Below are 27606 nucleotides of genomic sequence, written 5' to 3'. Positions count from 1 at the left end.
ATGGACGGGCGATATCACCGGGCTGCCCGGGACGGATTCCTGGATCTTTTGAAGGAGGCGACCCGGAGAGAACTGAACTCTCCGGACGAAGATGGCATGACACCTACATTGTGGGCTGCTTATCATGGTCACTTGGGTGCACTAAGGGTCATCGTGAGCCGTGGGTGAGATGCAGATACAGTTATATTGACACTTTTGCTTATCTATATGCATTAAATATTACATAATATGCATATGTCTGACATACTTAACATAATAGTCTGACATATATGCATGTGTTTTTTACCTTTTGTTTCCAGCATGGGTTACAAAATGACTTAGCTGAGGGTTATTTGGACATTTTTCCTTGGAAATGCACTCGGCGTGTTGGATTATTACTGAAGCATAGTCAAATTGTTTTAATGCCTTGCCTTTCAGATATAGACTTAACTGGCAACATGTGGATAGTCGAATGCGGAATGTTTGTTTTGATCATCAGTCCCATCCAGTCTTATTACTGATACAGCGCACGTTGTATTTTTTCAATTGGGTTACTGGAACTGAAACATTCGTCGATGGCACAAATGCATGCTGAGTTTTGTAAAACAGCTATGATTCCTATTAATAGAATTGGTGTGAGACATTTGCTTACATAATACTGCAACACGTTAATAACACTATTGTGAAGCTAGATTCATTTAGTGGCCTAAACCATTTTTAATAATGCTTGATCAATGTATTCTGTAAAATCTCACATGTAGCATTAGCTTATTTTCTCTATTTTAGAACTCACATGGAGGGGTTGCATAGTATTTATTGTGAAATGACATGGTTTTCTGCTCTCAGAACCTTCCATATCTGCTTTTTATACAAGCGCAGTGCTTGATTTAGGCATTACGCATCCGAAAGACCCATTAGTCACAAAAATTGGGACACTGGCTGGAGCAGCCAAGATCCATTATATAATACCGGCTATCAAGACAAATGTAGGCATGTTGGAGGCTATAACCAGGACACACAAATTTATAGGCAAAGGCAAATACAGTAAAGAGGGCCTGGGTTGCTTTTTTACAAACTAGAGTTTAGATTGATTGAATAAGTGCAGGATATAACCACCAAATTTCTGTGTTCCCTATTCTCTAAAGTAAAAAGATTGGTGGGGTTATGTATAAATAGCATTTCTGGTACAGTCAGTTTCATGATCATGCTGAAGGTTCATCTTTTACTACTTTGCATCTTTATACATAACCCATATGCGGGTGCATGTTCTCTGGAATTAAAAGTGGGTTAATAGATAACCACCATACCCACTGTGAAGTTTACACATCTCTATAAAGAAGGGAACAAAAGGCTAGTAACTACTGGTATTTGCCAGTAAGCACCAAAGTCTGGTTGAGGACTGGAAATCTTCAAGTGCAGGAAAGTGACCCAAATAAGACAATTAACCAGTCCTGACAAGCACACATTGACCACCAGTAATGGTGCATATACTGCACGTAGCCCACAATAGAAGGAAAATAAAGGGTGTGAGCCAAAATATTTAAATCAGAACTACCAAGGGGTCATTTGGCCCTCCCATTAACAAAGAGCTGATTGAAGTAATATCAGCCTGCTAAATTAAAATAAAGGACATGCTTGTATTGCCAAATAAAAACAGGCATTTAATATTGAATAACTGAGGTCGGTTACAATTTCAAATTCTAACATATCCATTTTGCCCGCGCAATGAAAGATTGCTATGCTTTGTTATTGAGAATGAGTGGGATCAAATTTAAAGGTGACTAATCTTGGACTTAGGTTCCAGTTTTGTTTTCTTTTTTTATTTTCCATCTGCTGTCAATTTTATTTGTTAATCTCTTACTTTAGTAACTTTTAGTGAGTGAGAGTGGAAAATAGAAAACAGCTGGCAACTGAATATTTCTGTGAATGGGCATTCTGGTATACCGAACCTCTAATTAATTGATAACATCCAAAGACAAGACTGCTGAGGTTGTAAAAGCTGTGTGACAACATCTTGTTGTATGAATGTGTTAGCACATTGAAACTAATAAGTATAATAATAAACATAGAGGGGTATAATTTTAGCTTATCTCAGGGCTTGACAATTTTTTTTTAAATCTAGGAGCCAGCTAAAAAAGTTAGGAGCCAGGACTTTTTATTCCCCTACACTCACGCTTTGCCCCAGCACTCACGCTTTGCCCCAGCACTCACGCTTTGCCCCAGCACTCACGGTCTCACTGGGGCAGAGTGGCATATACGGAGGTATAAGGCATTTCAGGAGGCAGAGTGGTGTATAGAGGGTTAAAAGGCATTTCTGGAGGCAGAGTGGCATTAAGGGGGTTAAAAGGCATTCTGCCTACAGAAATGCCTTATGCCCCCCATTTAACACCCCCCCCCAACTTACCGGTGCTTCTGACTCCTGGTGTGTTGTCCGGGCAGCGGGTAGACATCTACGTGATTCGCTTAGGCAACTTCCGCTGCAGCGGAAGGAGGTGCGGTTACCAGTAGGGTCTCTGACACCCCTTAGCAACTCTGATCTCTGACACCGGTTCGGGGAACTCTGATCTCTGACAGCCGGGGAAGGTCTGCGCTATGGACGCAGACAACCCCCGCTGCTAACCACACCTCCTTCCAGCTACAGCTGAAGTTGTCTACGCAAATTGCGTAGACGTCTACCCGTTGCCCTGGCTACATGACCGGGGAGTCAGAAGCACCGGTAAGTTTGGGGGGGGGGGCATAAGACAGGAGGATCCAGGTCCCCTGCAGCGCTGCGGGGGATCTGGATCTTAGTCTCATAGTCAGACCTATTTGAGGTCTGACTATGAGACTTTTCATTTCGGTGCATTCCTAGCTGCATCTGAAGTAGGGCTGCAACAACGAATCGATAATAATCGATAACGAAAATCGTCAATGATTTTCATTATCGATTAGTTGAATGATCGATTCGTTGTTAAGCTGTCGGCTCGCTTCAACCTCCTTCACGATCCTTTCTCTGCAAAGTGGGAGTGCAGGGCAAAGTGAGGGCTGGGGTAAAGTGTGAGACTGAGTGCTGGGGCAAAGTGTGAGTGGAGGGAAAAAAATCAGCTCAGCCTGTTTAGTAGGTTAAACTCATTGGGATTGTCCCTTCATAATACCAATTAAATCAGCTATTTAATCACTCGAATACCAATTAGCAGCAGTCAAAAAACAAAGGTCCATGGTTTTGGTAAGTGATATGTTTCCCTTCTTTTCAACAATGTTGATGTGAATTCTCTCAAGGATCCCATAGCCTGGAACATAAAAAAAATCAAAGGCTCGGAAAGTCTGCTAATATTTCTAATCTGAGATATGATTTTGGCATAATTTAGCAACAGTTCTATTACCACAATGCTGGCTTGGGGATCGTTTGCAATTATATGTGATTTGTATAAAAACCTGCATTCCTTAATTTTAAAAAAATAAAAACAATAAAATTATTGGTGATAATCATTGGGCATCTAACCTGTTATGTGGTCCTACTTGGATGAGAGGATTTTCTATGTGAAAATATAAGGATGTGTTATGTTACGTTACGTTTCGTGTTTACCCTGTATTGTACCCCTACACCCTCCTTGGTCTTCTTAAGACATTACATATTGTATCTTTTAACATAGTTCTGTGTCAATTCTGATCATATTCTTATACTCTGCAAGCATTTAATATATATGTGCATACAATATTATGACATTCACTGTTTGTACTTACAGTAGTCTTTTTCATACGAATGCGTATTAAAGTACTTAGTGTTTTAATATGCATTTTATACATTCTACAAAAAAAGTGCTCTCATAGTTTCCTGTGAGCTTTGGCTGCCAATCAATGATTCTCATTAATCCCACCATGCTTTTTCAAGGGGTCAATAATGTTAATTCAATGGGGATATTAATTTGCTTTACAGTGCAAATGATGCTTATAGTGTCCCTTTATTAAAAAAAAACAGACACAACCATACATCCAAGGTACATAGCACAAAAGGCGATGATACATGAACATACAGAGAGATAATACAATATGCAAGAGATCCCAGTGGATACATGGCAGATAACAAAATCCCTTAAAAAAAAAAGGAGAAACAAGGAGCCCAAAGCAACGGCCCCAAGGGGACAGGGCCAAAAGTACAATAGCACAGCAGTAGCCCACATCTAGGCCCCACATATTGTATCATTCAGGTGGAATCCCAACACAGCAAGGACGGGAATTGAGCAAAGAACGAAAACGAAACAAAAACACAACAAAAAGAAATAATAATAAATAAATCAACTGAGGTGGACGGACGGAGTACTAACAAGACATAATGAGGCTACAGAGGCCTCCAGGTATATGTGTGGAGATAAAACAGAAATGCAGGAACCGCACGATGTAATGAAGCCTGCCACCAAGGACCTAGAGAATTAGGGGAAGTCAAGGGCCGGTGGGCTACCCACAGAAGTCCCCAAGACCCTACGAAAGGAGGGAGAGGACAGAAAGGTCTTCCAAGGAAGCCATTTAAGTCCATTCTTGTAGCCTCCACCTCTAGATGTCAGAACTAGGTCCTCCATTTGACATATAAAGTTAACCGTAGCTAGCCAGGCAGAAATAGGGGGTGAACGAGGCTGTTTCCAGAATCGAGGAATGACCGCCCTAGCGGCGTTAATCAGGTGAATAGAGAGGGACCTCTTGTAGGACCCCAGGCTCAATTCGGTGTGATGTAACAGCATACACTCAGGGGAAAAGGGAAAGTCTGGATCGCCCAATTCCTTAATAACCTCCCAAACCGTGGACCATAAAGGGCGAACCAGAGGGCATTCCCACCACAGGTGTAAATATGTGCCCTCTCCGGCCTCACATCTCCAACACTGCGGGGGGAACCGGGGGAAGAAAGCGGTGCAGCTCCGCGGGAACCTTGTACCACCTTGTGAGCAATTTGTAAGCGGATTCCTGTAACCTACACGAAGTGGCACCCTTATGTACGAGGGAACAAATCTGGGTCCATTCACCTGAGTCAAACGAGCGGCCCAAGTCCCTCTCCCATAAGCTAAAGAAGTAAGGCTTAGCCGGGATACGATGCAACAAAAACAAGTTATATAGGACAGATAGGAGATGAGAGTGACGACTAACGTCCGAGCACAGAAGCTCGAATGGCGTGAGCGGGCGAGCCGGGTCAAAAGGAGGAGATGAAATGCCTCAGTTGGTGATAGAGAAAAAGTGACCCAAAGGGTGCCTCAGGGGCCCCCACCAGGTCGGATAAAGACCTAAGCCCACCATCCTTATAGAGATGGCCGAGCCTTAACACCCGTTCCCCGGCGGGAAGGAAAGGACGAATAACGCCCTGAGAAAGCCCAGGGGGAAAGGCGGGGTTAGAGGAAACAGGAAAGAGCGGGCTAGGAGAGCCCAACCAGCCCAATTTAGTGAGGTACCTTCTAATCACCCTTAAAGTCGGCGCAATGGTCGGGTGGGACAAGAGGGAGGGAAACCTAGGTGGAGTCACCAGCCAAGGCACCGCAGAAATCTCGAGGGGAAACAACGAGCTTTCGAGGAGTACCCACTGCTTCGAAGTCCTGGCCGTCCACTCCACAACCCTGCGCATATGAGATGCTACCCAATATCCCTCAAGGTCCGGGAGACCCAGGCCACCACAGTCCTTAGGGCCAACCAGGTACTTAAAGGCCAGCCTGGGAGAACGGTCATGCCAAATGTATTTAGTAAAGACCCTATGCCAAGCCCGAAGGAACGATGGAGGGAGGTAAACAGGGAGGGTCTGAACCAGGTAGAGAAACCGAGGCAGGATATTCATTTTCAATACCCCTACCCTCCCAAACCAGGAGATATGGGGAAAGGCCCACCTCCTCAGATCCGCCGAAACAGAGGTGAGAAGGGGAGCAAAGTTAACCGCCACCAGGGTAGCAAGATCCGAGGGTATACGTACCCCCAAATACGTCATGCAGGTGTCAACCCAGCGCAAAGGATGTGCGACCTTAATGGCAGCCTCCAGGTCGGGAGGAATATGGGACCCCAGAATTTCAGATTTTTGTAAATTAATTTTATACTGAGAGACAGAGTGGAACGTCTGCAATTCAGTAGATAAATGGTAAAGGGAAACCAAGGGGTCCGACAACATGCAGAGCAAGTCGTCAGCATTAATGGACAGCTTATATTCTATGCCAGCCACGGAAAGGCCCGAGATCCCAGGGTTCAACCGAAGAGCATTAGCCAGGGGTTCTAACATAAGAATAAATAGTAAGGGCGACAGCGGACAGCCCTGCCTCGTGCCGTTTCCCAAGGGAAAGGCATCCGAAAGCAAGCCATTCACACGCACTCGCGCCGAGGGAGAATGGTACAACGCCCTAACCTGGTGGAGGAAGCGGGGGCCAAGCCCCAGCCTCTCAAGCACCTGAAACAGGAAGAACCACGAAACCCTATCAAAGACCTTCTCGGCATCGAGAGAGACCAGTAAAAAGGGAGTCCCGCGGGACTGAGCAAGGGCCAATAAGTTAAGGGCCTTGATGGTGCCATCCCTAGCCTCCCTCCCGGGGACAAAACCGACTTGATCACTATGGATCAAGCCCGGAATAAGGTGCTTGTGTCTATTGGCCAGGAGCTTCGCCAGAATTTTGAGATCCGTATTTATGAGGGATATAGGACGGTAGCTCCCACAAAAATCCGCATCCTTCCCGGGTTTAGGAAGGACCGTGATATGAGCCTGATTAGAGTGGGGGTCCAAGTGAGCTCCAATGGCTAAGGAATTAAAGAGAGAGACCATCTGGGGCCCAAGGACGGGTAGGAACCTACGATAATAAAGCGGGGTGAACCCATCAAGGCCAGGACACTTCCCACGAGGCAGGGACTTGACGACCTCCTCTATTTCCTCAAGACAGACCGGGGCGTTAAGCGCAACCCTATCATCGGCTGAGATTCGCTTGCGTAAGTGTTTGGCAAGGTAAGCGTCCACAAGCGACTGTGTCTGAGGCCCAGGTCCCCCTTCAGGAGAGATATTATACAGCTTACGATAATAATCGGAAAAACAAGCAGCAATGTCTTTGGAGACATAGTGGAAGGATCCAGTAGAATCCCGAATTCTGGGGATGTACGCAGCCGCTCTCTTAGCCCTAAGCGCCCGAGCTAAAATCTTGCCCGGTCTATCCCCCAGCTCATAAAAGTTCCGTCTGGTAAGCAAATAACTACGCCGAAGCCTAGAATCCAAAAGCGACGCAAGTTGAGACCGCAGGAGTTTGAGTTGTTCTAAAGTGTCAACAGAAAGTGTAAGTTTATGACTCAATTCCAAGTCAGCAATTCGCCTGGATAGGGACACGAGCTCGAGCTGATTAAGTCTTTTGAGTTTGGAACCCAGGTGGATGAGATGGCCTCTAATGACAGCCTTATGGATAAAATTACAAAAGAAAAAGCTGAAAACACAAAATAAACAGGAGTCCACATGACAGTCCAGGGCCCAGCAAGGCGACAAGGCACATACTGGAGTAGCGGAGCGACCACGAGGCACATAGGACAGGTGTAGAAAGTCCACAGGACGCGAAAACCGGAGCGAAACTCGCGACGAAGGGCACATTCGGAAAAAAAAGATAAGGAAAAAAGAAAAACAAGGGCCGAAAAACGCAAACGAAGCTAAGTAGTTCCATCAGACCCGGGGCACCTTCTGGCGCTTATTCCTCCTAGGCCGGGGGGACCAGTCCCTGCTCGGGTCCCGAAGCGATGCGGGGGCCACAAAGGCAAGTTCCCAGTCCGGAATGTTGAGAGGCGGAAGGCCCAGATCCTGCAGGAACCGTGGGACGTCCGAAGCCTGCCAAAGGACGAAGGAAGAACCATCCCGCCTCGCAATCAGGGCGAAGGGGAAGCCCCCACTGGAGTGCCGAGGTAAGATGTTTCAGGGTACGCCGAGCCTGGAGCGTGGAGGGTGAAAGATCCGGGAAGATCGGTGCATCAGCTGGCCGTTGAAGCGCGATGTTAAAAATAGCCCGGAGCGTCGGTTCCAACATCGCCGGCAGGACCGTCTCAGGTACACCTCGCACGAGGAGATTATTCCTCCTACCTCCTACCTGCGGGCAAGTAGGCGAATGGTCGAAGTTTGGTCAGAGACGTGACGGTTCAAAGCATCCACGGTGGTGGCGACAGCAGCGCTGTCGTTCTCCACGGCAGCCACGCGGTCGCCCAGTTGTTGCACGTCAGCTTTAATTTCAGACAGGGTATCTCGAATACTCTGAGTCGCCTTTTCAACCAAAGGTAACATGTCCTCCTTTGTAGGGAGTTGCCCAAGGCATCTTGAATAGAAGCGTGGTCCCGAAGAGGAAGATCCTCCATATATTCACTATGTGAGCTGGCGGGAGAAGACGCCATCTTGGAGAGCGAGTCCCCGGAGTCCAGGTCCTGAGGCCCGTGAAAGAACGACCGGACAGAGGTAAGTTGTTGCCAATCTTTACTCCCGGACGGCTTAGGAGTCCCGGGAGCCTTGTGAGTCTTGCCCATTGCGAGAAAAAACACACGTACAGCGGTGATACACGGAGAGGGTCTTCAGAGCACAAAACTTATGCGGCCATCTTGGTCGGCTGCGAGACCACGCCCGGAGAAGAATGCATATTAACCCCCTAAGGACCAGACTGTTTTTTTCTTTTTGTACCCTTCTGGGCCGAGGGTGGTGCTCGTGTTTAGCTGTAATTTACTTCTCTCTCATTTAGTGAACCCACACAAGTTATATTTTTTTTCAGGACAGGAAGGGCTTTCTTTAGATACCATTACTTTGATTGTATGATATAACTTCCTATAAAAAATAATAAAATATATAAAAAAAAAAAATGAAAATACTTTACTCATCTTTTTAAAGCTAATGAAAAAAAACATTAAATAGACTCTGATTTTTCCTGAGTTTAGAAATACCCAATGTTTTTATGTTTTTTGCTTTTTTGGCAAGTTATAGGGTAATAAATAAAAATGGCATTTTGCTATTTCAATACCATTTCATCAAAGTTTGTGGTTTTCATTTTTTGTGGGTTTTTTTAAAACAAATATTGTACTTCAGGTATTAATTTATAGCTACTGGTATATGTCACAGCCAAACAACACCCCAATGTGTGTTTAGCAAAATCCCCTAAGTACAGTGATACCACTAATGCATGGCTTTGTCAGGAGGCTAAAAAGCCATATTTGGTGCACATTTTTTCTTTTCCTTTTGACAACTGGTCAGTCTGCGTCCATGCAAAATCTCTCTCAGTGGCTGCATACTGGGGTGGGTTTTAGTTGTCGCTGAATGCCTTGTGGCCCCCCTTGTGTATTGATGCTGCACATCACTTAGAGCCGGTGGGATTAAATTTTTTTGTAACCACTTCCAAGATTTCTACTAAAAAATAAAAACCTCACACACACTCAGGCAGTCTCTCTCACACACATAGACTCAGGCAGTCTCACACACAGACTCAGGTAGTCTCACACACAGACTCAGGTAGTCTCACAGACTCAGACAGTCACACATGTACACAGACTCAGGCAGTCTCTCACACACACACAAACTCAGGCAGTCTCTCTCACACACGCACACAGAGACTCAGGTAGTCTTTCTCTCTCACACACGCACACAGAGAGACTCAGGCAGTGTCTCTCGCACACAGAGATTCAGGCAGTCACACATAAATAAGTAAAATCTACTGTAAAAAATGCACTTTGAACAATTTCAAGCTGTTTAGCAAATATATATATATATATATATATATATATATATACGAAAAGCAGTTAATCAAAGTGTTCAAAGTCTGGAAAAAGTATGCACTGGTGCTTTTTAGATAATTGATTGTGAATTGTTTATGTGACAAATGCTATAAATAAAACAAAGAGCCACTAAACATTTTTGTAAATCTACTTCTTGAAAACAAGGTGAAAACTGCAAGAAACAATTTGACTCAAATTGGTATATGCCGTTTTCAACTTTTTTTTCACAAAGTATTTTTTTTTACAAATCTATGATGCCTCCTTTGATGTTTTATCAATTGCATTTTTACATAAAAAATCTCATCCTGTTAATTGTTTGCTGCACCACACTTCTCTGTCAATATCGGCTTATAAGAAGTCAGTAGTTCGGCATTTGTTAAATGAGGCCAAAGCTTTAATTCCCCTGCACTAGGGTTCACCGACCCCACCCTCGCTGCCAGAATGGGTCGTGAGGGTGGAAAATGTGCGTTACCTAGAGGATCTGGTGGCCAGGTCTACCCACCGGGATGATCAGCATGGGTGAATTTGGTTTTACTGGTCCCGCTACTTAGCAGACCCTTCGACGCAGGCCCTGATGAGTTAACTTGAATGGGAGTTTTGCTGTCCTATTGCCGATATTTTCTGTACCACATTTTACCCTGCTGCGACAGGACCTTACTGTTTACTGTATGTTTTCTGTGTATTCACCCCCCATCCTTTTGACTCCCTTCTCCTTTTTCTTTGTTCCCCTCCCCATATCTTGTGTGTATTTCTATTTTATAAAACAATAAAAAAAATCTCAAGCAATCATCTAAAAAGCACCAGTGCATACTTTTAATTACCATTAATTAATCCCATTAATTAACTCTGTCCCCAGTTTCCCATAGGCATCTTTGTCACTAAATAGCTTCCCAGTCCCATGTTTAGTGACAAAGATGCCTATGGGAAACTGGGGACAGAATTTAACTTTGCCCCCAGTTTCCCATAGGCATCTTTGTCCCAGCCTCCCACTGCAAGCATGCCCCCAGTTACTTCAGCTTACCTGACTGAAGACCCCGATGTGCACTCTGTTGGATTCCCACTGTCAAACATCTGTGAGATGCAGACAACCCCGCAGCTGCTGCTGCCGGTGGCTCCACCTGATGATCCGAAATAGAATTGAGTCAGCTGGCCAGTGCCACTCAGAGACCTTCTCTGACACAGACGTCCGCTGCTGCCGGAAAGGAGGATCCAAGTCCCCTGCAGCGCCGCGGGGGATCTGGACCCAATTATAGGTTTAGCTCACAAACACCTAGGCGCCAGGACAATATTATCAGTCGCCATGGCGACCTGGTGCCTGGGATTTGTCGAGCCCTGGGGTATTAGATGTGCTGGCTGGGGGGTCTTAGGAATGGTGTGTGCTTGGAATGAGGTTTGATTAGAGTAAGGTGTGATAGGAGTAATGAGAGTGAGGTGTGATAGGTGTGCTGAAAGTGAGGTTCGGCAGGTCAATGTACAAGAGAGAACTTTACTAGGGCTGCAACTTTATTTTCATAATCGATTAGTTGGCTGATTCTTTTTTTTTTTTTTTTATTAATCAGATAAAAAAAATTAATTTGTTTTGTTTATTTAAAATAATTGAATGAATAAATTGGGTGAAAAACAAAGAGCAGAATAAAATAAAACGTTGAGAAAAATTAATTTCTTGCTTTTATGCACATCTGAGCCCAAGCTTGTCACACTGCCTCCCAGATGTGCCTTATACCCCCCATATATGCCACTCTGCCCCCCCAAATATGCCTTACACCAGGGCTCGACAAATCCCAGGTCGCCATGGCGACTGAGAATTTTGTCCTGGCACCTAGGTCAGGGGTGTCCAATGTGCGGCCCGCGTGAGCAAGGCCGGACTGGCCCTGCTCACGTTGCAGCACGGTGCGTGCAAGCTGCCCGCCTAATAAAATTAAAGCAGCCGTTCGAAGAAAGTGAACCTATATTTAAGGGAGAGGGGGGAATTCCCTTGGGACATCATTAATTTTTGTCATTGAAAAATTGGCTCCTAGATTCAAAACAAATTTGTCAAGCCCTGGTTTAAGCAATTAAACACTGTTAAGGTAAACTAGGGCTGGGTGATATACACCCAAGGGAGTTAAGCCTAATTCTGGCCAGACCAATATTTTTGATATTTAGTATTTTTTTCAGTTCGGATATAATGCCAATAGACTAGCGTAAGGCAGATGTGGTGCCCATATTTTAAAAGGGAAGAAAATCTCAGCCAGGCAACTACAGGCCAGTGAGCTTGACATCTGTAGTAGGAAAATTATTTGAAGGATTGCTACAAGCATACATTCAAGAATACATCTTGAATCAGAATATAATTAGTAGAGGTCAACATGGTTTTCTGAAAGACAGGTCTTGTCAAACGACAATTAGCAACAGTGGGCAACACCAGTTAGCAGCTGCAAAGGCAAATATGATACTGGCATGTATAAAATGGGGTACTGACTCATGGGATATAATTTTGCCTCTTTATAAGTTCTGGGATCTGGTCCTTAAAAGGGACATTATGGAACTAGAAAAGGTGGGCCACAAAATTAACAAGGGGACTGGAAGATCATAGTTATGAAGTTACATCCATACACAGTACATTACAAAAATGACACCTAGGGGGGATATAATAACTGTGTATAAATATGTGCAGGGCCAATATAAACACCTTTCCAATGACTTATTCATTAACAGATATGTACAAAGAACAAGAAGTCAAGCTCTCAGACTGGAAGAATAAAGATTTCATAGACAATAAAGGAAGGGATTCTTAACAATAAAGGTATGGAATTCGCTGCCAAGAGAGGTGGTGCTATCCAATTCAATTGATGCCTTCAAAAAGAGTCTGGATATTTTTTTTTGGAAAAGTAGAACATACAGGGCCCTAAATTATAGAATATAACATTAATATTTTAGAGCTTCTTGATCCAAGGAGAAATCTGATTGCCCTTTGGTGGAGTCAAGAAGGATTAAAAAATTGATTCATTGGGATTTTTTGTCTTTGTGGATCAAAAGCAGGGAGGATAGGTAGAATAGGTCAACTTGATGTAGTTAAGTCTTTTTTCAACCTAAATTACTATGTTACTGAATAAATCACTTGCATTGTGATGTGTTCAGGCATTTCATTGGGGGTGGGGAAAGGAGCAAATGCATTTGGGAGAATTTAGGCAGCTGTGGGAACTTTAAATGTATGTAGTTTACACAAACTAAGCAAAGGCGGAAGTGGTTGGCAGAGAAAAACATTTAAAGAGTGTGAGAGATAAAGTGTGACGAAAAATGAGTTACAGTGAATGTGGGTACCGGGCAACACATTTTGTTCCCAAATTTAAAATGACTCCGATTTTCCTCAGAACCAAATGGGCAGGGAACGTTATTTGTTACCCGAAAACGAATGGGTCAAAAACAAATTTGTCCGAAGTATAAGTTGCGAATATAATTGAGTGTATACAGGTCATGATATTGAGAGCTCTGACACATGTTCATGAGTCACAGTTCACTCATGTGTTCAATTACAATTCTCTCTCTTACTAACCCATCAATATGAATTATGCATATGCATGAAACAGTTATAGTACTTGCTTCAACTGTGGAGAGTCATTTGTAGTATGGAGAGGTGTAAACCAGCATATACAAGCTCTAGAAATATGTGTGTAACATGTGTTACAGGTATATTGTATATATCATGTACCATGCAGAATGTTTTCGTACTATACACATTTGTTATAGTATGTAAAGTATTTGTTTATAATTTCTTATAATTTGATACATGGTTAGTGCAAATAAGTAATATTATATTTATGACGATTAGAAAGTGGACAGACTAGAAGGTCCAACCAGTTATCTGCCATCAAACTAGGGCTGCAACAACGAATTGATAACATCGATAATAATGGATAATAAAAATTGCGAACGAATTTCATTATCGATTACCGTATATTCCGGCGTATAAGACGACTGGGTGTATAAGACGACCCCGAACTTTTCCAGTTCAAATATAGAGTTTGGGCTATACTCGCCGTATAAGACTACCCCTGTACCCAGCATACAACAACCAGCCAATCACGGCAAGCGATGTACCTTACCGGTGATTGGCTGGTTGTTATACAGACACATATATATATATACATACACTGCCCTTACACATACACACACACACACACACACATATATATATATCTGGAGCTCTCTGGCAGCCGGTGGACGTCTGTGCGATGCACGCAGACAACCTCCGCTACTGCCGGCACCTCCGCTGGGGCTTCTATGATGGAGGACCGGCGTCACATGACCTTCCGGTGCTCAGTCATAGAAGCTCCAGCGAAAGTGCTGGCCAGCAGCAGAGGTTTGTGCAGATCGCGCAGATGTTCACCGGCTGCCCCTACTAGGCACCAAGGAGTCTGGAGCATGGGGATGTAAGTCAGGGGGGGTAAGTCTTGGGGGTGCAGAGTGGCATATCAGGGGTTTTAAGGCATATCAGGGGCATGGTCGTAGGAACCGGGGGGACGTAACTCATGCGATAATGAAGAAATCCCCCCCAGGGCCTTAGGAACCCCCCCCCAATAGAAACGCTGCAGGAGGAGAGGGGTGCCGAGTGGTCGTTTTCAGCAACCGGTCGGCGTCCTTCTGTCTCCTCTGTCGTTGCTGTTGCCTGCCTCAGCGCTGCACCGACTGCAGTGGTGGGAGCGTGAGGCATATGACGTCATATGCCGGCGCTCAGTAGTGAAGCCGCGCGTATCGCGGCAGAGCAGCGAGGCACAGGCCTCGTGCTCCCACCACAGGACTGCAGGGTAAGTGAACTACAAAGGGCAGTGAGAAGGGGGCAGTAAGGAGGGGTAACTAGTGAGAAGGGAGGGTAGGGAGAGGGTAACTAGTGAGAAGGGAGGGTAGGGAGAGGGTAGCTAGTGAGAAGGTGTAAGAAAGTGTGAGAAGGGGGTAGATAGTAAGAAATGGGGAGATAGTCTGAGAAGGAGGAGAGGGCTTAGATAGTGTGAGAGGGCTTAGATAGTGTGAGAAGGGGTGGAGGGGGTAGATAGTGTGAGAGATGGGGAGAAAGTGGGGATCTGATGGGGGAAAATGCTGTCCCTCACAGATTTTTAGGGGTTCCTAAGCCCAGGGTCAGGGGACACAGAGGCATAATGGGGATATAAGGCATATTTTGGGGGGCGAGTGGCATATTGGAAGGTATAAGGCATATATGAGGGGCAGGGTGGCATATTGGGGGTTATAAGGCATATCAGGGGGCACAGTGGCATATAGGGAGTATAAGGCAAATTTGGGGGTGGGCAGAGTGGCATATAAGGGTATAAGGCATATTTGGGGGGGCATATCAGGGGGTATGAGGCGTATCAGGGTAGTATAAGACATATAGGGGATATAACGCATATCTGGGGAGGCCGGAGTGGCATATCTGGGGGTATAAAGCATACAGGGGGGTAGGTTGGAAAATAAAAACTACAAATGCATTTTTTTATTCTGCTGTTTGTTTTTAACATCCAGTTTGCTCATTAAATTATTTTAAATAAATGAAAGATTTACGTTTTTTATCCGATTAATCAAAAAAATAATCAGCCAAATAATCGATTATGAAAATAATCGTTAGTTGCAGCCCTTCATCAAACTGTAATGTTTCAAGCCCTTCTATTAACTGGTTTCATCTAATATGCTTGTTAATGTGGTACAAAATGGATTACAAAATCTTTGTGTTGGCTTAAGCAGAGGTCTCAAGTTTGGAAAGACTTCATAAATGTAATGCTGTCAAATATTTATGAAGTTGTGTTACAATTTACATATGTGCTGTGGTCATAACACAAATGGTAAGTTTGTATGTTACAGTGTCGTATGTTTTTTTAATGTGTATTTTTAACAATCGTCAATGATTTTCATTATCAATTTGTCAAATCGATTTTTATCGATTATAAAAGAGGTTATTTTCAGAGCAAATGCTCTGAAAAACTCCTCTCCTTCTATAATTCGACCTCGAACAGAGATCGGATTATAACACTAGAATCCAGATGCCCCGCAGCGCTGCAGGAGACCTGGATTCCCCTCTCTGTCAGCGATGCGCACAGACAACCTCCGCCTCTCCCCTCCACTTCCGCTGGGGCTTCTACTATGCAGCACCAGCATCCCCTGACCTTCATCGTGTCTATCGTAGAAGCCCCACTGGCTGACAGAGAGGAGAATCCAGGTCTCCTGCAGAGGATCATCCTCTCTGTCAACTGGTGCGCACAGACAACCTCTGCTACCCCCCTTCACTTCCATGGGGACTTCTATGAAGCTCCAGTGAAAGTGCCAGCCAGCAATGGAGGTTCACCCTCACAAGACACCAAGGAGTCGGGGAGAGAAGCAGAGTGGTGTTTGGGAGGGGGGAGGAGGCAGAGTGGTGTATGGGGGAGTTATAGTGGTGTGTGGGGGTATAATGAATTTCAGGGTGGCAGAGTGGTGTATGGGGTGTAATGAATTTCAGGGAGGCAGTGGCATATCTGGGGGAGGCACATATGGTGTATGGGGGTATAATGAATTTCAGAGTGGCATATCGGGAGGTATAAGGCATAAATGGGGGCACAGTGGCATATAGGGGGTATAAGGCATATCGATATTAAGCATATCAGGGGGGTATAAGGTATATCAGGGGGCTCAGTTGCATATCACTGGCATATAAGGAGTATAAGGCATATCGGGGGATAGAAGGCATATCAGGGGCACAGTGGCATATCGGGGGCACAGTGGAATCTCTGGCATAACTGGGGGGCAGTTTGGCAAATAAAAGAAAACAAGAGGCTTTTTTTCTCATAGTTTTTATTAAATATGAAAAAATAGTTCACGTATGAATTAATATTTACTAATAACTTTGTTAAGTATTTGTAATGGTATGGTGAGGTAGGACCCCAGATGGCGGAGTGGGCCAGGCCAAACAGGAACCAGAAAGTCAGAGAACCAGCCGGGTCAGACAGGTAATCAGGATAAGCCAAATCAGAATCCAGAGACGAGGTCAACAAGCCGAATCAATACCAGATGAGCAGGAATCAGGAGCCGAATCAGGAGACAGGAACGAGGTCAACAAGCCAAGTCAAGTCAAACCGGAGCAGTCAGTCACAATCTAATGCGCAAGCAAATAGCAAAAATACACCAACCAAGGGTGATCCAGAAGAGGAATTCCGGGTTTAAATAGGGAGAGGAGGAGGCGTGTCCTGCATGAAGAGGTCACCCGAGGTTATAAAGGCATGTTACAAATGTAACGTGCAATATTAAGTTTTGACCACACGGTGGTACCTGTTTGCCGCGTGGTCGGCCATGCGGTGAAGACGCCGACCGGGTAGCGGTGGTACTCACTGCCCAGGAAGCCGCCTGAGGAGGAAGTGTCGCGGGAGCAGCCATGGAGCGGGACCGGAAACGCAGGTAAGTCCTTACAGTATTAAAACCTAGTTTGAGAAACACTGTGTTTGGGTTCTTGTAGCTTTTATTATTATGTCAGTAAAATAAGATAAATAGAGAAATGCCATTGTGATAAAGAGATGAAAGTGTAAATTGTAAGTTTTTTATGACATTATTTGAAATATTTTTAAATAATTTATCCGATATCGAAAAAATAATCGGCCAACTAATCGATTATTAAAATAATCGTTAGTTGCAGCCCTAGTTTATACCATAAAATTGAATTTGTTAATTTGTGGTTAAGCAATGTTCATATTCTTAATTGTGCATTTGGATGGGCCAACCTTAGTTTGTTCTACGTTCATGGTGTAGTTGGTCCTTTTATATATTTAAATCGGCTACAACTACTTGGTGTAAAAATTAGGAATGCTTTCACCAATAGACCAGCACATAAAATTAAAAAGTGATACTAATATACTGATGTGATGTTGAGAGTTATGTTGTACTAACGTCAATGTCTGGCAGAGTATATACTGATGGGAGATATGCCGTACCACCGTATGCGTCTGTCTTGCTATAATAAGAGATACACTGTACCACCTTCAGTGTCTGGATCCTATGCTATTTTAAAGAAAAAAAATATTTTTAGAGAAGAAATACACATTTTATCTAATGAACAGGCATGCATGTATTTTAACATTTTTGGTATCTATTATACAGTTAGTCAGCATATGTTATATACAAACAGAATCCCAATAGCCATTTTAAGGTCCTCCCCCTAAATTAATAATGCACCTTACTTATAGATATGCCCCTCTGCTCCCTGATATATCACTCTGTGCCCCAGATATGCTTTATAACCCCTGATATGCCACTCTGTCCCCCAGATATGCCACACTGACCCCCAGATATGCTTTATGCCCCTTAGAAGTGCCACTCTGCCCCCTGATATGCCACTCTGCTTCCTAGAAGTGACACCCCCGACTTACCAATGCACCCCCAGACTCCCTGGTGTGTAGTGGGGCCCCGTGGAAGTGCCGGTAGCAGAGGTTGTCTACGCGAATCCAGGTGTCGGGTGATACGAATTGCGCATCCCTGCGCTAAACCCAGAATATAGGCTGCACCCCCACTTAAAAGACCTAAAGTGGGGGGGTGGCCTATATTCAGGCCAATAGGGTATGCTGTTTTGGTTATGGTGATGGAAGATGTGGCATATCACTGTAAGACTCAAGATATACTGTATATTGGTTGGGAGTTATACTGTACCAACGTCAGGCTCAGTATATATTTATGGGAGTTATGTTGTACCACCCTCAGTGTCAAAATCTGAATACATCACTGGGTTTGAGGAAATTTGTGTTACTACAATTTTTTTTAACTAATATCATGAATTTCTTTGTTATTTATCAGTCTACTTTCCTTAAAATTACCTCTGTATAGATACAGTAGGGGGCACAATTTTCTGTTCTTGCCTCTGCCTTTGCTCCTCTTCTTCAGCAGCTTCTTTAAAGTCAGAGCCCCAGATGTCACTAATGCAGTTAGAGTAATGCTGTTTGGGGGCATCACTGATGACCTGTTTGGAGGCATAGAGGGTACTGACAGGCTGTTTGTGGATAAAGATGGGACTGGTGAACTGTTTGGGGGCAAAGCTGGCACTTTGGGAAGTCGGGGGGTGGCGAAAAAGGTGGAGTGGTTGCCATGGTTAGAGGGGTTATGTTTGTTAAGGGGAGACGTTAGCAATATTGCCACACCTACCTGGGAGCGCCAAAAAAAATTGTACCCAGGTGTCAGTGACCGTAAGCTCGGCCCTATCCTGTGCACAATCTAAAGTCCATAAAGACATGATTTGATGAGTTGGGTGTTGAGGAACTTAAGTGGCCTGCACAGAGCCCTGACTTTAGCCTCATTGAACACCTTTTGAATAAATTGGAATGCAGATTGTCAGTCTGGCCTCATTTAACATCAGTGCCTGACCTCACGTGTGCTCTTTTGGCTAAATGGAAGCACATACCAAAATCTTGTGGAAAGCCTTCCTAAAAGAGTGCAAGCTGCCAAGAAGGGAGCAACTCCATGTTAATGCTTATATAGTTGTGATTGTCAGGTGCCCACATACGTTTGGTCATTTAGTATATAATTCAATAACATCTAAATAGGTGATTCATCAATCCAAAATGAAAAAATCATTACTATAAGTATTTCTGTTAAACTGTAAAGATCAAAGGATAAAGATCCAAATGTAAAAAATACAGGGTTCTTTTCTTACCCCAGAAAACACTGTCTCTGATTCTTAATAGTAGATGCCAATATATAAGGTCTATATACCCACTAGCACTTCAGAATATATACTGAGAAGAAATGCAAGAAATATAACATGTGAATTTACTTTATTAACATAAATACACTCAGGTAGGGCTGCAACTAATGATATGCCTTATAACCCCCTATATGACACTGTGCCCCCATATGCCTTATAACCCCTATATGCCACTGTGCCCCTGATATGCCTTATAACCCCCTATATGCCACTCTGCCCCCCTGATATGCCTTATACCCCCAGATATGCCACTCTGCCCCCCGACTTACCCCCCGTGGTCCAGACTCTTTGGTGTCTAGTGGGGGCAGCCGGTGAGCATCTGCGCGATGCGCGTAGACAACCTCTGCTGCTGGTCGGCACTTTCGCTGGAGCTTCTATGACTGAGCACCGGAAGGTTATGTGACGCGAGTGATCCATCATAGAAGCACCAATGGAAGTGCCGGCAGTAACAGAGGTTGTCTGCGCGCATCATGCAGACGGCCATCGGCTGTAAGAGGGGAGGATCCAGGTCTCCTGCAGCGCTGCGGGGGATTTGGCTCTTAATGTTATAGTCACTATAAGACGAGGGGTATTTTTCTGAGCATTTGCTCTAAAAAAACCCTTATCTTATATTTGATAAAATCGATTCAACTAATCGATAATGAAATTCGTTGGCAATGATTTTCATTATCGATTATTATCGATTTTATTGATTAGTTGTTGCAGCCCTACACTCAGGAAAAACTAGCATGCACCCTAGTCGTTGATGTAGATTGCTACACTTAGGTTGTGCCCTGTTTACCTCTCAGTAGGCTACTTTGTGTCAAGTAGGGCAATTTTTGAAAATGAATTACACTTTTTTCTACAACTGTATTACCCCTAGGTTGTGCTAAAACATTTACATTTTAACCCCTTGAGAGGTTTAAATACCTTTTTTGGTACCCTTCATGACAATGGCTACTTTAACGTTTCTGCAGTGCTCATGTTTAGCTACAATTTTCTTCTTTCTCATTAAGTGTACCACAGAATTGTATATTTGGGTCTTTTTCAGGATAAGAAGGGCTTTCTTCAATTACCATATCATGTAATTTACTATAAACAAATATATAAAATATAGTGAAACATTGAAAACAAGGATATTTTCTGAATTTAATTTGAAAATGATTTTACTCATCTACAAAAGCGAATAAAGAAGCCCACTAAATGGATTCTAATATTTCTCCTGAGTTTAGAAATACCCAATGTTTTCAAGGTATAGAGCAATAAGTACAAGTAGCATATTGCCATTTCAAAACCATTTGTTTTTCAAATTTGGTGATACTGCCCCCTTTTAGGGACATCTTTGAAGCTGATCAGTTCAATTTACACCTACAGTATCTCTCAAAAGTAAGTACACCCCTCACATTTTTGTAAATATTTTATTTTAGCTTTTCATGTGACAACACTGAAGAAATGTAAAGTAGTGAGTGTGCGGCCTGTATAACAGTGTGAATTTGCTGTCCCCTCAATATAACTAAACATACAGCCATTAATGTCTAAACCTTGGCAACAAAAGTGAGTACACCCTTAAGTGGAAATGTCCAAATTTGGACCAAAGTGTCAATATCTTGTGTGGCCACCATTATTTTCCAGCACTGCCTTAACCCTCTTGGGCACAGAGTTCACCAGAGCTTCACTGGTTGCCACTGGAGTCCTCTTCCACTCCTTCATGATGACATCACTGAGCTGGTGGATGTAAGAGACCTTGCGTTGCCCCACCTTCCGTTTGAGGATTCCCCACAGATGCTCAGTAGGGTTTAGGTCTGGAGACATGCTTGGCCAGTCCATCACCTTTACCCTTAGCATTTTTAGAAAGGCAGTGGCCCTCTTGGAGGTGTGTTTGGGGCCGTTATCAAGTTGGAATATTTCCCTCCGGCCCAGTCTCTGAAGGGAGGGAATCATGCTCTGCTTCAGTAAATGCTGGCATTCATGGTTCCCTCAATGAACCGTAGCTCCCCAGTGCCGGCAGCACTCATGCAGGCCCAGACCATGACACTCCCACCACTTAATTGACTGTAGGCAAGACATACTTGTCTTTGTACTCCTCACCTGGTTGCCGCCACACCCGCTTTACACCATCTGAACCAAATAAGTTTATCTTGGTCTCATCGGACCACAGGACATGGTTTCAGTAATCCATGTCCTTAGTCTGCTTGTCATCAGCAAACTGTTTGCGGGCTTTCTTGTGCATCATCTTTAGAAAATGCAGACCAATTTGATACAGCGGCGTATGGTCTGAGCACTGACAGGCTGACCCCCCACCCCTTCAACCTCTGCAGCAATGCTGGCAGCACCCATACGTCTATTTTCCAAAGACAACCTCTAGATATGATGCTGAACACGTGCACTCAACATATTTGGTCGACCATGGCGAGGCCTGTTCTGAGTGGAACCTGTACTGTGAAACTTCTGGTCTTGCCCATTGTGCTGCAGCTCAGTTTCGGGGTCTTGGCAATCTTCTTATAGCCTTAGCCATGTTAATGAAGAGCAACAATTCCTTTTTTCAGATCCTCAGAGAGTTCTTTGCCATGAGGTGCCATGTTGAACTTCCAGTGACCATTATGAGAGAGTGTGAGAGGGATAACACCAAATTTAACACACCTGCTCCCCATTCAGACCTGAGACCTTGTAACACTAATGAGTCACATGACACCGGGGAGGGAAAATGGCTAATTGGGCCCAATTTGGACATTTCCACTTTGGGGTGTACTCACTTTTGTTACACATTATTGGCTGTATGTTGAGTTATTTTGAGGGGACAGCACATTTGCACTGTTATACACCACCTATGGGTTTGTTGGGTTGTTTGTGTACATGCACAAGGAGCTGTAAATGCGCACCTTAAGTACAATGTGTTTGATGGGGTTACTTTAATTGGCTGGGTTCAAAGATGTCCCAAATCGCTGACATCGCTGTCAAACAGCAACCCAATATGTGTTTAGCAACATCTCCTAAGTACAGTAACACGACCCATGCATGGGTTTGTCAGGTTGTCTAGGGGTAAAAGGCCACATTTGGGAAATGTGCTTTTTTTCATTTTGTTCAGTCTATAAGTATGCCCTATTTTTGAAACTGGACAATTCGATTTACCCCATCAAATCATACTTTTATTTTGCATGTCAGTGGTCTTCAAAGTAGTTACATTGTGCCCTGGAGTGGGTGTCTGTTTTTCAGGCATTTCAGTGACACTTTTTAATCTTAGGAGGCGATCGTTGATTGAAAAATTTCCAATCTGAAATCTAGCCACTTCCCTGGTTCTGCTGGCATATGAAGACATTTAAGGTCTCTGGAATGGCCTTCCTTCTGCTTCATTACTGCAGTATAGGATTGCAGGCTGGTAGCTCCTTTGGGATCCTGCATGTGACTAGTGTGGCAGTGCCATGTGCGAGAGTGACTGGAGCCAGATGTCTAAGGGCCAGTTGTCTATCCTGCATTTCTGTTTATTCCCCACCATACATGCTGTTTGAAGTATAGGCTAACTCTCTCTATTTACTGGTCCAGCATCCGTTACACTGCCTCATCCCACAGGCTTATGGATGGAGAGTGCAAGAGGTTTTAGCACTAGTTATTAGCAGGACTGACCAAAAAACCTAAAAAAAACCCTGCTAAATAGATTCTACTATTTGTCCTGAGTTTAGAAATACCCAATGTTTTGGGGTTTTTTGCAAGTTATTGGGCAATAAGTACAAGTAGCGTTTTGCTATTTTAAAACCATTTTATTTTCTGCCACGTGCTATTTCGGGTATTTTTTAAGCCGGACAATGCAATTTACCCCATCAAACCATATTTTTTTGAAAACTAGACACCTCAAGGTATTTCAAATGCTGGTATTTTTATGTGTTTTTGTATCATGAAAATTGTCACTTTCAAACAAGACCCCAATATGTGTTCAGCAACATTTCCCGAGTACAGTGGTGGGTTTGTCGGGTTGTTTGGTAAAACGCCACATTTAGGAAGTGCACATTTTTTAACTTGGAACTTTTACATCTGGTCCTACTGCCCCCATGTCCTAATAGGGCCAACTTTGAAGCCAGCTAATTAATTTTACCCCATCAAACCATATATTTTTGAAAACTAGACACCCCAGGGTATTTCAAATGGTAGTATTTTAACCCTTTCCATGCATGAGATTCTACCACCAGCCTTTGCCACAGTTTGTGATAGTAATTGTTTTTGTTTCAACCCACCCTGGGTATATATATATATATATACATCCTCCAGAAATAAGGTAATAACAATTCGGTAACGTGTTATCCTCTTTTAGGGTTTGTGGATATCAATAGTAGAGCCCAAAGACAGGCTTGGATTATGAATATTTTAATAACAAAAAGACAAATGTTACACAGTGCCACAATTACAAAAAACAAGACATACAAAAGAAAAAAAAACAGGCAAGCAGTTCTTAAAAGCAATGAGACTTAAACACAGGACCCTCACTCACGAGTTCATCAAAAAGCAAGCCTGTGGAAACTCCTTAACTCCAGATGGTTCCTTGAGAGTCAATTGTGGAGTTCTGCTTTGAGGTCGCTGCATTGTCTCTAAATCAGACTCTTTTGCAAGAAAACACCCCTTTGATCACATGACCAATTATATGACACCTTTCCGAAGAATTGGTTCCCATCTTTGATCTGACAATACATTATGGTGGGGTAAAGGTGATGGAAACCCTTCCGCTTAAGCTAGAAATGGAATTCCTGTAACTAAGGATCCTTATCAGTTGGGCCATGTATCACCACTGGGGTCCACTGGGAAGATGACACCTCTTGCCAAAACAGATACAGAGGGCATGCACAAGAAACACATTTAAATCAACATCAGATTAACCCAATTAATGCTAACACAAAAGAATAAACCACCTCTGCTGGATTACCCTTCCATGCATCCACTACATCATATGAGTTAATCATGACAGTGAGTGTTCGATGTCGCTGAATGCCTCGTGAAGTTTAGGAGGTGATCGTTGATCTCCTCCTAAACTTTTAAAACAGGCGCCCGCCATACAGTGAATGGCCATGGGGAGGGGCCAGACATGGCCCGTGATGCAGATCTCAGTGTTGCTGAATGCCTTGACATCGAGGCATTACAGCAACACCGTTTAAGAGAAGAAAGCGATTGTATATCACTTGTTTAATGAAATGACGTGTCACGCACATCATAGGCCGTTAAGTGACCGTTTTTTCCGTGATGTGCCTGACCCGTCAATGGACATTAAGGGGTTAAAATACTTGGGTAGTCCACATCAAGGTTTTGTTTATGTTTAATCCAAACGCATTCATGAGGTTACAGGCGTCCCAAAATGTAGTATATTTTTGCAAGCCTGATATTTGAAATGTAATCCTTAATTAAGTCACAATGTTATTGGCAGCAGGGCAAACGCTAACACCCCCCTCCCCATTAATTTGCTTTCGAACACCTGAAAGAACCTCATGGCAGCACCCCCTACCAGCTCAGTGCTCAAAGCAGCATCATATATGGTAGGGAGTCCCTGGTAACTGAATACATTATGGAAAACAATATTTCATTTGTTACATTTTTTAGCACAATAGTAAGCAAGCATGAAGTAGGGCAAAATAAAGTATATATATTTTAAGGTGGTCCACAGCACAGAATGTTCATGGCACTAAATTTGGTTTATCAGTTCTGTTTACTCTCTGCCACAGAAAAACAGTTGATGTTATCACAGATCCTAGATAATTTCTATAGACATGCTATACTTTTTATTGCACCTTTCATCAGAAAATTGTCTTTATTTTTGTAGGGGTGATCCTGATAAATGTGACATCTGGGGGAATACACCTCTGCATCTCTCTGCAGCCAATGGGCACTTAAACTGCCTGTCCTTTCTAGTATCATTTGGAGCCAACATTTGGTGTCTGGATAATGATTATCACACGCCACTGGATATGGCAGCCACCAAGGGCCACATGGAATGTGTGCGTTACCTGGATTCTATTGCGGCTAAACAGACTAGTTTGAATCCTAAACTAGTTAGCAAGTTGAAAGATCGAGCATTCCGTGAGGCTGAGAGGAGGATAAGAAACTGTGCAAAGCTGCAGCGCAAACATCATGAGCGTATGGAAAGACGTTACCGCAAAGAGTTGACTGACCATTCGGACACCATGAGCTTTTCCAGCTATTCCAGGTAAACGTATTATACAATTGACATTGTTACATATTAATATAGAATTTGACAGCAGATAAGAATCAACTAGTTGGCTCGTTTTTCTCATGTAAATTATCTTAGATTCAGGATAATGTTTAAATTCCTGCACTGTAATAGGCTCAGCCTCTTTTGATGGAAGGCTACTCATTAAAGTAAAACCTATTTATATTACATCCAATGTACATCTACATCTTTTAATATGCAAACCATTAACCATTTTAAATATATCCAGGCGATAAATTTCTTTATGAATCTGGAAAGTGTTATCAGATATATCCGTAACAAAATGCATTACGACATCATACAACATAAGTACAGGTAAATGGAAGAGTACAAGTAACACAATCCATGGAATGGAAAGCAATAAGCAACATGAAGATCATACTAGCCACATATTATTGATATCACATACCTGAATAACAGTGAAAACAGCATATTAGTTGCAGTGGGTGGAGAGAACAATGTGGAGAAAGAGGGATGATTTCTATTTTTTTATTTCACCTAACTTTCGCTTTAATATCTTCTAAATAAACTTTGACACACATGGATCTTCCGGTCACTGAAAGACAATCAGTGGGTTGAGGGGCAGCTGTGGATGGATCCCTAATGTTTTTGGGCTATGGAGGGCTGAGCCTTTAGACTTGTTGTAAATACCTCTCTACATCACATGCCTTAGTTATTTTTTTTTTTTATTTCTGTCCCATTTAACTCATCCCCAACTGCCTGCACATTGTCTGTTGCTTCCAAGGGAAGATTTAAATCAGACAAAAGAATATATGCTCCAATTTGCATGCAGCAAAATGTATCAGTTTTTAAAATGCAATGCAGTATTGGGGAGAAGACTGTCCTTAATCAGGGATCAGTGAAGCAAATAGAGATTGTCTCATTTCGGGGAAACAAGTGGCATGCCACTCAGAAACTCTGCTTGTTCATTGTATTGGCTGTTGCTGTCACATACTAGTGGAAAGCTCTGCTGGGTATGCTGTATGGAAGGTATTAACAGTGGGCATTAATCATTTTTCACTACTGACATTTAACATGAATGGAAGATGGAATTGTATCCCCGTCAATGTTTTTTTTACATTCTAATGTATGATGGCGGTGTGAGTAGGTTCAGCCAAGGTAAGAAGTTTATATTTGTTTTATCTACAAGGTGGAGTTTAAGTAAAAGCTTTGTTAGTTACAATTTTTTTTCCTCAACAGCTCTGTAAGCCAGCGTTTTCCCAGTGCCACATTGCTTACCACCATGCCATATTCTCATGCTGCGGGCACCACCAAAGGCAAGACTAAGATGCAAAAGAAGTTAGAGAAGAGGAAACAGATAGAAGGAACATTCAAAATATATGAGGATGGTAGAAAGAGCGTGCGCTCACTCTCAGGCCTTCAACTGGGAAACGATGTCATGTTTGTAAAACAAGGCACCTATGCAAGCCCTCGTGAACGTAGTCGCCAACATTTGCGTGATATGTTTCTGCCAGAGGAAGACTCCCTCTCTCGGGCTGTTAGTGACCCTGGACTTCATGGAGATTCTGCTCATTCTGAGGTCAGCACTGACTCAGGACATGATTCTTTGTTCACCAGGCCAGGTTTAGGCACTATGGTTTTTCGGAGGAACTACCTAAGCAGCGGACTGTTTGGAATGGGGAGAGACGAAACCAATGGTTTGCATGGAGGGGAAAATGAAGAGATAATGCTTCAAAGTCGTCTTAAACGATCTTCAAGTCTGGATGATAGCATTGGAAGTGCTGGCAGTTTGGAAGGGAGAAATGAGCAGGAACTGCCTTGGGAGGAAGATGAGTTGGGGTTAGATGATGGAGAAGAGCCAGAAACCAGCCCCTTGGAAACATTCTTGGCTTCACTGCAGATGTCTGAGCTCTTCTCCCTACTGCAAGATGAGAAGATTGACTTGGCAGCCCTCACCCTATGCTCAGACCATGACCTTAAGAGTATTTCCATCCCGTTGGGCCCCAGAAAAAAGATTCTGGATGGGATTCTAAGGCGGAAGCAAGCACTGGAGAGGTCCACAGTCATGGGGGATACAGAACTGTAA

At 43.4% G+C, this 27606-nt stretch overlaps 1 protein-coding gene across 1 annotated transcript; it reads left to right on the top strand.

Annotated features, from left to right (window-relative positions):
- Nucleotides 1-27606, top strand: LOC149281558 (pre-mRNA splicing regulator USH1G-like). Its single transcript, XM_089499181.1, has 3 exons — nt 1-164; nt 25152-25535; nt 26760-27606. The coding sequence occupies exons 1-3, from the start codon at nt 1-3 to the stop codon at nt 27604-27606; spliced, it is 1395 nt and encodes a 464-aa protein (XP_089355307.1).

Source organism: Sceloporus occidentalis, unplaced genomic scaffold (assembly GCF_023333645.1).
Source record: "Sceloporus occidentalis isolate IW3139 unplaced genomic scaffold, rSceOcc1.0.p SCAF_130, whole genome shotgun sequence".
In the NCBI taxonomy this organism is placed as follows: domain Eukaryota; kingdom Metazoa; phylum Chordata; class Lepidosauria; order Squamata; family Phrynosomatidae; genus Sceloporus; species Sceloporus occidentalis.
Note: the sequence above shows the minus strand (reverse complement) of the source record. Positions and strands in the feature narration are given on the sequence as shown.